Source organism: Pogona vitticeps, chromosome 5 (genome assembly GCF_051106095.1).
Source record: "Pogona vitticeps strain Pit_001003342236 chromosome 5, PviZW2.1, whole genome shotgun sequence".
Classification (NCBI taxonomy): domain Eukaryota; kingdom Metazoa; phylum Chordata; class Lepidosauria; order Squamata; family Agamidae; genus Pogona; species Pogona vitticeps.
This window is the reverse complement of record NC_135787.1, coordinates 92881632-92894083: the sequence shown is the minus strand read 5'-3', so window position 1 is coordinate 92894083 and position 12452 is coordinate 92881632. Positions and strand designations below refer to the sequence as shown.

General features: G+C 40.7%; 1 protein-coding gene and 1 long non-coding RNA gene across 20 annotated transcripts in view; one reads left to right on the top strand and one right to left on the bottom strand.

Moving 5' to 3' along the window:
- The first annotated feature begins 3592 nt into the window (after positions 1–3592).
- LOC144589453 (uncharacterized) overlaps positions 3593–12452 on the top strand; it is a 57522-nt gene continuing 48662 nt past the window's right edge. Inside the window, exon 1 of the long non-coding RNA XR_013545563.1 lies at positions 3593–3700. This is a non-coding gene — a long non-coding RNA (uncharacterized LOC144589453). The remainder of the gene's footprint in view (positions 3701–12452) is intronic.
- Positions 8472–12452, bottom strand: part of ZBTB49 (zinc finger and BTB domain containing 49) — a 60153-nt gene continuing 56172 nt past the window's right edge. For 15 of the 19 annotated variants that reach the window (XR_013545558.1, XR_013545559.1, XR_013545560.1 and 12 more), the window contains 3 exons: positions 12208–12290; positions 11704–11865; positions 8472–10687 (listed from right to left, as the gene is read on the bottom strand). Coding sequence is in view for 16 of the 19 variants with exons in the window: in XM_073001024.2 (XP_072857125.1) it covers positions 10017–10687; positions 11704–11865; positions 12208–12290 (916 nt within the window). In the remaining 3 variants the exon portion in view is untranslated. The remainder of the gene's footprint in view (positions 10688–11703; positions 11866–12207; positions 12291–12452) is intronic. The other 4 variants (XM_073001025.2, XM_073001027.2, XM_078394079.1 and 1 more) reach the window with 1 other exon arrangement.

Sequence of the window (12452 nt, the reverse complement as noted above, 5' to 3'; positions counted from 1 at the left end):
GGACGTTTAATTTTTGGTGACATTGTTGTGCCCATCCACCAGATTTCAGTTCTAACCAGCAGCACTTTGTCAGGGAGGAGTCCTCCAAACTGTTCAGTCTATGCCAATATCTAAGATAAGCCAGATCGATTCTAGCAGCAATTGAGAGTAGGCCTAACTCAGCTCTGAGGTGTGCCAAGGCACTTCCTGGGGGGAGCCCCAGTATCAGCCTCATGAATTTGTTTTGCAGGATTTGTAATTTGGGCTTGGCTGCTTCTCCCCATAGTTCTGTCCTGTAAAGCAGTGATCCCCAACCTTGGGCCTCCAGATGTTCTTGGACTACAACTCCCCGAAGCCTTCACCACCATCTCTGCTAGCCAGGATTTCTGGGAGTTGAAGTCCAAGAACATCTGGAGGCCCAAGGTTGGGGACCACTGCCTTAGAGCATTTGTGATAGAATTTTGACAACACCTTGAGATCAGGATTTACTAGCTGGCCTCCTCTGCTGTAGAAAAATCTTTAATTGCCCTATTGATCTGGTGCTCAATAAGATGGTAGTATTTAAGTGCTGTCTCCAGGAGAGTTTTTCACAAAATTGAAGGCAGAAATATTTAAATGAGTGTACATAATCAATAGCATGCCCATCCAGTGACCAGTTATGCTTATGGGCTCTCTTCCCACAGACCATAATCTTTGTTTTGGTATAGTTGATTGTTAGCCATTCCTCTTTACAGAATGCTGTTCAAATTTGGGCAGCATTATTTTAAGACCAATTTTAGTCAAAGACAGCAAAACCAGTTCATCAGCATAAAGCAGTATTGAGATCTTACTACAGCCAATGGTTGGGGGGAAGAATGTGAGGGAAGCCATTTGAGGGATAAGGCTGTTTATATAAAAGTTGAAGAGAAAAGGCCCTAAAATACAACCTTGTTTCACCCCTTGGCTAATGTGAACCTGTTGTGATAGAGCTCCCTGTAAGCCTATATACACTTGCATCATATTTTCTTTATGTAGTTGCTGTATGAGCCACAGAAGTCTCTTATCAATATTTGTTTTTCCAAATTTATACCATAGCTGTTCTCTATTTATCAGGACAAAGGCTGATGAAAAATCCACAAAGGCAGCGTAAAGATATTTGTTTGGAGGCTTGGTGTATTTACTAATTACATGATGTAAAACAAAGGTTTGATCTATTGTACTTCTGCCTTTTCTGAAGCCAGCCTGTTCTTCGAAGATGATAGAATGTTTGTTGTCCCAATCTAGAATCCTATTCAGGAGGTATCTAGCATAAAGTTTAGAGGCCACATTGAGAAGACTGATAGGTCTAGTTACAAGGATCTAGAAGAATACCTTTCTTAAAAATTGGCACAACAATGCTAGTTTGCCATCCTGTGGGAAGGTTGCCTGTACTATTAATGTAGGTGAATAGACTGGCTAGAATGGGAGACCACCACTGAATGTCAATAGCAAAAACCTCAGCGGGGATCATATCTTCACTGGGAGCCTTGCCATTCTGAAGCGTTTGAATCAGATCCCCAATTTCTGTGGGGGAAACAGGTGGCCATTCAGGGGGATTAGAGAGGGTCTCATGTGTAATGTTTGATGAATACTACCCCCCAAATGCGACTGAAGTGGGAGACCCATACCTCTGGTGTGATGGAGTTGGCAGTCTCAAAGGCTTCCTGTGAGAAGCCTCTTTCTATTTGCTTCCAGAATTTGGGGTCATTACCCTCAATGAGGGCCTGACCCAAAGATTTCCAGTTCTCTAAGCAGAAAGGCTTTTTTTCCCCTTTAAGTAGAGATTTATATTCTCTCCATAGATGTTGCAGGAAAGCTGTAGCTTCATCAGTGCCAATACGTTTCACCTCTCTTGTTGCTCTGCTCAGCTCTTTTTTCTTGGTCTTACATCCCCATTGAACCAGGACCACTGAGCGTCAGACGTTCATTCTGGGTATGTAATGGTTAAGAGTGCTTTAAGTGCAAGAATTATATCCTGATTCATTCGTTCGTTTAGTCGTTTAGTCGTGTCCGACTCTTCGTGACCCCATGGACCAGAGCACGCCAGGCCCTCCTATCTTCCACTGCCTCCCGGAGTTGGGTCAGATTCATGTTGGTTGCTTCGGTGACACTGTCCAACCATCTCATCCTCTGTCGTCTCCTCCTCTTGCCTTCACATTTTCCCAACATTAAGGTCTTTTCCAGGGAGTCCTGATAGACCTTGCAAATGTTCTGGGTCCCCAGGAGCATGTTGCAGCAGCTCTTGGAGTTTATTGGTGCTCAGCATCTGCCTCATGCTGTCATCAGTTTTAATAGACCATTTAAGCTTTTTCTCACCTAAAACATGGCACAGCATTTTATGGTCTGTTAATACCCCTGACGGATTTTGTCGGAATCTTAAAGACACTCTAAGGGGGAGATGGTCACTTTTTGGCGTGTCATCGATTGCTAGGGAGTATACATAAGGGAGAACAGCAGAAGATCTTATAACATAGTCTACCACACTAGCACCTTATCTGTTAGAAAAGTGTAGTAGCCATTTGACATGTCCAGGTGAGAACCATTTAGGCATACAGGATAGAATTAGTAAATCAATTGAAAGAGGAATTTGCCATAGCTGTTGATTACAGTACCTTGTCTTGGGAGGTTTGGGATGTGCTTTTATCCAGCCGCATCAGAATCAGACATTCTACCATCCATGGGGGTTTTTTCAGAGGCTTCTGAAAAAACCTCCTGTTCCTGTTCTGACTCAGCAAATGAAATAGAGTGTTCATGGAAAGAAGACACTGGGGATGGTGGTGCATGCCTTGCCTTGTGTCCCTGTTTGTGGACCAAATGCTTAGGTGGTTGCTGAACAGGCGGAGGGTTAGCCTGAAGTTGAGGAGCTGTCAAATCCGTAGTTGAAGCCTTTCCTTGAGCTGGAGAGTGCTGTGGGCATTGTCTGGAAATGCTACGATGTTTGGTATGTTTAGGTAGCACAGGGTCAATCTCGTAGACCACTTGACGCCGATGCCTTGGTGGTGATAGGGAGATGAATAGGAGGCATAGACATATTGGATCCTCTTGTGTCGAGTGCACCCCTCGATGTCGTAGTAGGAGTCCATGTCGTAGTTGTCATCTCGATGCCGGTGACGGGTCCCCTTTCAGTCAACCTCTGTGTATATAGGGTCATCATAAGTAGGTTTGTCCCAACGCTGAGAATGTCGGGGTAGTATAACCATCTCTCAATGTGGAGGAGAGTGTCAATCCAGAGAGACATGCTTTCTTTTAGTGGTTCTTTTTCAGGGCGGGGAGCCCTGAACTGAAGATCCAGAGTGTGGCAGCTGAGTAATCATTGCCTGCCTGGTAGACACAGGGCTGGAATGGGCAGAAGCCTGGCTAGACAAGATATCCTCTAGCTGGCAAGGATTAGGTGAACGGCTTTGTAAAGGGGTCAGAGCTTTAGCCTGCCGGGGTGGAAGCGATCCAACACCCTCAGAAAGAGACTCACGGTCTCAAGAGGAATCCTCCAAAATGGGTGATGGGAGTGAGGCTGAGACAGGCAGAATGTCTTGAAGCCAATCTCCCTTAAGAGAATGCTTGTCCTTTTTAACTGGAGCCCTTTTCTTTCTCAGGTTGTCTACTGGTGTCGTCCTTGAAGCTACTGTCGATGTTGAATTGGACTGCTTTTTCGACGCCGAGTTTGATGGCTTTTTCCAGGTCTTCACCGAGGACTTCGACAACAGTAAGATGGGTGGAGAGTGAGCTGTCCCTTCAGGTCAAGGTGTTGCCGAGAGAGTCAGGGAGGTCTCCATAGCAGTGGGTTTCGAGGCCGACAGTGTCTTGTCCCAGAGAAACAATTTAAGTCTTTGCTGATGAGCTTTCAATGTGGGTCTGGTGAACTTTTTACCCTCTTTGCAGGATTGGGGCTTGTGACCCTCCCCTAGACAAAACAGGCAGCATTTATGACCGTCCGAGAATGGTAATTTACGGGTACACGAAAGACACCTTCTAAAAGGGCCCAAGGTGGACATAAAGTGATGGAACTCTGAAATAAGTGAGGCAAAATCAGACTCACTGAGTCAAAAGGTGATAAACCGTGGACAGACCGAGTTCAAGACAGGAACGCACAGAGGAGCAAGAACAGAATAACAATCCCGAAAAGCCAATAACAGTCCAAAATAGCAGTGTGCAAGTTGAAAACACCAAAATTTCAAGGAGATAGCAAGAGAAAACTGGGAACAGTCCGAAGGTTGATAAGCCAACACCAATACAATACAGTCCGTTAGGAAAGCGCAGGAATACGATCCGAGTCGTAGATGAGAAAATCGAGCAAAATAATCCAAAAACGTAACCAACAGTACAAAGTGAAATACGAGGGGCAACATTCAAGTGAAGATAAAAAATGTAGTCAGCAAAATCTGTGGTAAACGCCATAAAATCTAAGACAAAATAAAGCTCTAGCACAAGAAGTTCTGAACGCTAAGGTGGCAAAATGGAACTGAGGCTTGAGGCAGGTGGAGCATGCGCTATAGGGGCAACCTTCATCTATGTTATCTTTTGAAGCTCTAGAATATTCTGAGGAGCCCGGTGCAGGTGCAGACTAAACGCAATTGTGTGCATTCACGGAGGCCATGAAGAAGAAGCTACTGTTAACACAATGGATTTGTAGTTGATTTGACAGGCCATACTCAAAGACTATACATCTATGGTTCCTTGCTATCCTGGAGAGAATTGACAAGTGGGGCACTGTAGGATTCTGCCTTAGACCCTGTATTCTTCAATACATTTATAAATGACTTGGATGAGAGTAGAGGAAGGATGTTCATCAAATTTGTGGCTGACATCAAACTCAGAGGGGTAGCTAATGCTTCAGAACACAGAAGTCATGACAGTTTAATAGACTGATAGCCAGAAAAAATAAAATGAGTGGAAAAATGAGATGTACAAATAGATAATGGGAGACAGCTGGCTTGGCATTAATACTTGTGAAAAGGATCTTAGTAGATCACAATTTAAATATGTGTAAAAAACATATTTAGGAGACTTCCGGCTTGATGTCGCGACGAGACAGCAGCAGGAGGACAGAGCTCTGTCCCCTGGGCTGAATTCTGACCTGTTTTGGGACACCGCAGGGTTTCAGAACCACCCTGGAGGGGTAGTGAACTGGGGGGGAAGCCTGTTGATCACAGGGCGGCGGTGGTCACCCCCGTTTGATCCAGGAAACTACCTAATCAGCCAACGGGCAGAAACAAGCAACTTGGGCTCGCTTGCAAGTCGTCAGCAGCCTGCTAAGAGAAGCAACGACCAGCATCTGGCATCGCTGTTTACCATCGGGTGAGATATTTTTTTACAACTAATTGCCTATGTACCCCTGGAGAAAACAATTTCTATATATGGAAAAAAAGAATCGCTATCTATCTCAGTAACTTATAAAGCAGCAAAAAATCTGGTGAGAGGGATAGCTGAAGAAAATAACCTTTTTGAAATATACTTCAAGAATATTACAATTTGGCGTTATAAAGCTTAAGAAATTTTCCTGTAAGCTAAACCTGGACATTGTTTTGACTACTTGAAGTCGTTTGGCATGGAGCCCAGGAGGGGTGACCTTGAACACTCTGCTGTTGCTTAAGTCTGAGAATCTGTTTATTTCTTCTTGATTTTTTTATGCGCCTGGCTGGAGGAATTAACCCTAAAGTGGAACTTTTAAAAACTGTTCCTTGGGCATTCATAAACAGAATGGCACAACAAGGACAATTTTGGAATGAAATAAAATCTACTCTTCAAACAATACTAGAAATAGTGAGATCCCACTATCAACAGGCAAAACTATCCAATCAACATCACAAGAATTATAGTCCGCAAGCAACAGGGAACAACGAAGAAGGAAATGAGAATATTCCAGATGATGTATGCCAATCAAAGCAGGAGCAGGAGAGGAGAGTACTAAGGGAAGACAAAGAGATAACAACAGCAAAATTAACAAAAAAAAGCCTGGAAGGTCCATTGAAGATAGACCAAGTACATAAGGAGTTAGTGGACATAAATCAGATGTATAAAATGGTTTCAGAGGATATGAAAGATGGCAGAATGCTTAGAGACACAGAAATACTAAATGAGAAAAGAGAAATCAGGGAGGGAATTACCTAGAAAGATGAAAAAAGGGAAAATAAGGAAGGGCCCCTTAATATTAAAAATATGTATATTTTGAAAATATTGAAAATATGTACATTGGGAACTGTAAAAGGGTATACTCTGTATAATAATAATAATAATAATAATAATAATAATAATAATAATAATAATAATAATAATAATAATAATAATAATAATAATTGTCATTGTAAGTATATGCACAGTATACCCATACAACAAAATTCACAGACACCCAGAGACCAGACACATGCACACACATAAAATTCCCCAAACACTCCCCACTCACTAAAAGTCCCCCACTAACAATACAAACATCTACACTGCAGGCCAAGTAACACAGTCCAACTAATTATTCACTACTGGTGGTCTTTAAGCTCATTATTAACTGCAATTATAGCTCTAGGATAAAAACTATTTAGAAAACGTGTGGTCCGAGTATTAATTATTCTATATCTTCTGCCAGACGGTAACAGTTCAAAAAAGTTATAAGCAGGATGGGAAGAGTCTCTCAGGATGTTGTGTGACTTCCTTAGACAGTGGGATGTGAAGATGTCATCCAAGGTTGGTAGCTGGAGCCCGATGATATTCTGGGCAATTTTAATGGTTCTCTGTAGAGCTTTTTTGTCCGCTACAGAGTTACTCCCAAACCATGCCAGAATGCCATAGGTTAGGACACTCTCAATGGTGCTACGATAGTATGACAGAAGTAAATGCTGAGATAAATTTAACTTGCCGAGCATTCTCAGGAAATGCAGCCTCTTCTGTGCCTTCTTCATTAGCATGTTGGCATTTAGTCCATGAGAGGTCCTCTGAGATGTAAGTACCCAGAAATTTAAAACTACCAACTCTCTCCACTTCCTCACCGTTTATGTACAGTGGTAAATGTACATTTCTCTTCCTTCTAAAATCAATTATGAGTTCTTTAGTTTTTTTTATGTTAAGTGTGAGATGATTTTCTTACACTTCCTTTCTATAAGCAGATTCATTGTTCTTATTTATGAGCCCCACCACTGTCGTATCATCCGCAAATTTAATAATTGCATTGGTGTTATACAGTGGGGTGCAATCATATGTGTCTACGGGGAATAGAGGAAGGGACTTAGCACACAGCCCTGGGGAGCTCTTGTACGTAGTACCAGGGTTGAAGAATGGTGAGATCCCATCCTTACTGACTGTGGCCTATCTGTCAGAAAATCCTTTATCCACATGCAGATCTCCTGAGGTAATCCCAGGTTGATCATTTTAAAAAACAACCTATTTAGTAGAATGGTATTAAAAGCAGAGCTATAATCCACAAACAACAGCCTCGCGTAAGTTCCCTGTTGTTCTAAGTGGCTCAATACAGTATGGAGTACAATGGACACAGCAGCATCAGTAGATCTATTTCTCCTGTATGCAAATTGCCATGGGTCCAAAGAAGGTGGAAGACTAGCCTTAATGTAATCCAGCACCAATCTCTCAAAACATTTCATAATAACAGATGTTAAAGCTACTGGTCTATAATCATTGAGAGATACCACAGCTGACTGCTTGGGGACTGGCACTATAATAGATGTCTTCAGGCAAGTGGGGACAGAACAATGCAACAAGGATAGATTGAAAATATCCGTAAAAACTCCAGCTAATTCTGCAGCACAGCCCCTAACAACTCGTCCCATGATTCCATCTGGTCCAGCTGCCTTTCAAACGTTAATATTCTGGAAAGCGCGTCTCACATCTGAAATCTGCAGTACTAGTGGTTGTCTGTCGATGGTAGATTCTAGTGATGTATTATAGACAGTAGGTGCTGGAATAATGGTTGTTCCTGTTTCCACCTCAAAACGGCTGAAAAATTGATTTAACTGCTCAGCCAAAAAATCACTGCTGCTACACAGACTGTTTTTGTTACTCTGCCCCATGATTTGTTGTAGGCCATGCCATATTCGACGAGTGTCAGAACTCTCAAGATGTTGCTCAATTCTCTGGCTGTACATAGCTTTGGCATCCCTAATGCCCCTTTTCAGTTTAGGGTATATTAAAAAGGAGAGTTAAATTGAAATAAGGGAGCCCTATTCAGGGTAAAGATGTAATATGGTGGTTTTTTATTTTAAGTAAACTAAACTAGATATAAAGCTGGGTCATGGATCTGGAACCACTTTCAATAAGAATGTTATTAGAGGACCTTGAGAATATTATATAATATGAGAGTAATATTATGATAGTAGTCATACTATATACTAAAATTTGTACATGAATGGTTTGAATGTTTGAAAGATGTTTGGAATTTGGGGGGACAACCGGGAAGACACTGAGATGTAAAAAAACAAATAATTGTAAGCAAGCATGTAACACGATGTTTGACAAGCACAAAACAATGTAGATAGATTGAAAAACTAATAAAATGTTTATTAAAAAAACATATTTATGTGGCAAAAAAGCCAATACTAGTGTCCAGAATGAAGGAAGTAATAGTATTACTTTGCTCTGCTTTCATCAAACATCACCTGAAATATCACCTGAAATCCAGTAATAAGTCACAATCAGAATGGGTCCACTGACTTAGTGGGTGAGTCAACACCTATATAAGTTCCCTGATTCACCGGCCCTACTCTAGTTAGAGGTGAGAGGCCCTACTCACTGAAAGGTGATGTGATAGCCATCTTCAAATATCTCAAGAGCTATCAAATGAAAGAGGGAGCAAGGTTGTTTTGCCTGGCTCCATACGACTCAAAAGGATCCAAATTACAAGAGGAATGATTTTGACTAAACATTAGGAAGACGGTAAGAGCTGTTTGACAATGGGACAGATTATGCCCCCCCCCTTCTTTTGATGTTTTAAAGCAGAAGTTGGGTGGCCATCTGCCAGGGCTGCTTTAGTGATGGATTTCCTTCTTCTTCAGGGAGTTGGGCTTGATGACCTTAGGAATCCCTTTGAGCTCTACATTTTAGAATTCTAACCCCCAAGCTAAGTCCCACTTTGGAGATGTGGTGATGAAACACTGAAATGACATCTGCATTTACAATACAACACTGTATTGCACTTTTTCTGAATGCACCTCCTAACATGCACATAAGAGGGCCGTTGTAATTCCCTGCCAAATTTTCTTGTCCTTTCCTCTACCTCCTTCCCTCTTCTTGCCTTTGCATGTCCCACCACTCACACAACATTCTGAATTCTTCTTCCAAGTGAACTGTACACTTTATTTTGAATCCAGTTTATGGAGGTAATTATGTTTGGTAAATGCAGAAACAGTTAATTAAATGGAAACAGTTAATTCATTAAATGGAAACAGTTTAAATTTGGGAACAGAATCCAGGTGGGAACTGGGGGATTAATTAGGATGACCCGTTTATATGGCCATACCTTTCTTCTGGATTAACATTCTGGCACATGTTTGAAATGCTGTTCCAATGCAAAAGTTGCCATTTTAAATAGGTGGGTGCATGTAAGAAAGGGGGTTTTTATGTGTAAAAACCTACTAGTTAAGTCACATGTTTTCATACTATTGCAAATAAATGCTATGGATGTGGGACAAGGTGCAAATTAAGTCAGGAAATTATTTTATTTGGGACACCCAAAGTCAGTCGAACCTTAATTGTGAAGATCCCATTTTACATCACATTTCTCATTAAATGACTAGCTGGCTTTCGGTGAGCCTCCGTCTCTGCTGTGTGTTATACCTGCAGTAGGAATATAAGAGCCCTATAAAGATGGCTTGCTCTGTAAAGTTGACAAGGCAGGACAGTAAGGATTAAACAGTAATATATGTGAAACACTTTGACTACTAAACTACTATAAAAACATAAACAAGATGACAAAAATGTACAAAAAGTAGACACTGTGGTAATAATAAGAGTAAAAGGATAGGAACATCTCTGTTAATGTAAGTTCTTCTTAAAGGCTTACCAAGCTCTAGCACAAATTCTTACTGACTCAAGTCACCTTCATTCTGTAAAGTCTTCATAGCTAAACCCCAGAGGGTCATACTGGAGAAAAATGGTCCTTCATTTTTTCTGCATTCAGTAGAAGATATACGACAACGTAATTCACCACTAGGACTGCTGCCTAGGAAGTTCACAGTGGGGTGAACCATGGGAACATCATTGGAATGCAAAGGCTCTTCTTCAGGTGGCTGGTCCACTTCTTTGTAAGAGCAAGTCTGATTAGGTTTATGCTGAGATTTGCAGAGTTTAACAGGATCCAAACTCAGTTTTTGTTGATTCATACAATTATGATGTTGTACTGTGGGCTCCATCTTGTGGAATGTTTTCCCAGGATTATCCAGTTCGCTAGATGAATTTTCAGCTGTGTGGATGGGAAACTTCACTGATACTGGTAACAAAGTCACTGCTGCTATTTCTTGCATAAATGATTCTGAACTCCGGGACTTCTCAAGGTCAGAGATCTCCACTGACTGACTAAACTCACCTAGTGTATTTCTACCTTCATTGCCGACTTTACAGTGTATCTTTCTGTGTCGACGCAAGACAGCAGAACGGCTGAAACATTTATTACAAGTCTCACAGTTATAGGGTTTTTCCCCAGTATGAGTTTGGATGTGTCTTCGTAAGTCACCAGATCCTGCGAAGCATTTTCCTACAGAACAAGGAAGCATATTTACATATTTTTCTTCCATTTTTGCTTTAGGGTGCTGTGTATTAATTTCAAAAGTATATTAGCTTCTAACTGGTAATTATAATTACCAGCATTTTTCATTTGTTAGAGTTTGTTCTTATCTGCAAAACAGTAAAAACTATTGCTACTGGAAAGGGTGGCACCCTCAATATTTTCTATCAACATAAACAAATTCTTGTGGGAGCCATGTAAGAACACTCCAACTTAATACAAAATAAAGTTTAAAATAAGGAAATCAAAATTTAAAAAGAACAATAAAGTGCTGGATTTCTACTGATGAAATAGCAAGATTCTAATAAACAGGAGGAGCGGGGAGGATACTGCCTCTCTTTCCCACTACAAATATGACCCTAAATCTGGCTTTAGAGGACTCAGAAACCTTCTGAAGCTGGTTTTAAGATGGTGCAGAAGGCTGCAGAAAGGAGGGAGCTGGAAGAAAGTTTTGTGGATTTAGTCCATTGATTACAATACCTAATGTGTCATTTAAACACAATAGTGAAGAAGATGTAAAATAAGGTATTCTTCATAATCCCAGGATCTATATTGATTTGTAAAGAAGAGAAAGATCCCACTGAGGAGGAATTGTACACTTTATGCAGTGACTGTATTTATTTAATCAAACATTTTATATGTTGTCTCTTATTATGGATGTGCTGTTTCTTAATTAGCTATTATTTTGCACCTTAGTTATTACTTAGCTGAATAATGTATTCTATCTTACAAGAGCAATTGCTACTACTACTATTTCTGCATCCTTTTGAATAGGGAATTAGTTTCATTTCTTACGGTCATCGTCATAACCTATATTCATTTTGACAACTTGTTTAAGATATGTTCCACAACAGAACAACATCACTAGAGCAAAGTTCTATGTATCAAAGAGATGCTGGGGAACTGCTGCATCTGATTATTGTTATTTCATTACCCATTAAAAATCTAATCATACAATAAGCAAGGAAATGGTTAGGTTTTCTCACCACAAACTGAGCAACTGTACGGCCTCTCTCCAGTGTGTCTGATTCTGTGTTTTACTAATTTCCGTGGTAAGTTAAATGACTTTCCACACTGATCACAGGCAAAAACTTTTTCTATTATATGGTTCTTCTTGTGTTCCTTTAAATTACTGAAGTTACTAAATCCTAGAATGATATAAAAGAAAAAGGACTGAAATAAGCCACAAATGGTCCAAATATTCTGTGTCAAGCTATTCAACAGTACTCAGAAATAGAGCAAGTCTGCAGCTCACCGGGACTGCAACCCTTCACCACAGACTGATTCATCTTCTCCTGCAAGTCATAGTAAGGATTGCCAAATGTTGCACACTAGCTAGAATGGGCCATCTCCTGAATGCAAGGCACAGGCAAGGTTTCTTTGGGTTGGGGAGGACTAGACCAGCTAGAGACACCTATATTGCAACACCAGAGTGACATGGAGCGTGTAGTTTATTCCTAAATCCTAGGTACATCTTAATTTCAACATACCTCGACCACAAATATCACATAGATGTGGTTTTTCTCCAGTGTGGATAATAATGTGGCGCTGGACATCCCCAGATGCTGCAAATCTGTAACAGAATTTTAAAAAACATTTTAAGCTTGTCTGTAAGTGTTTTCACAACTAAATTTCAGTTCTTGCACTCAAAATGCTTCATATTACTGTCTGGACAAATATGCAAAGTTCCTGATGGCTTCAATTTATGAATTAACATTTCCACACAAAGACTGTC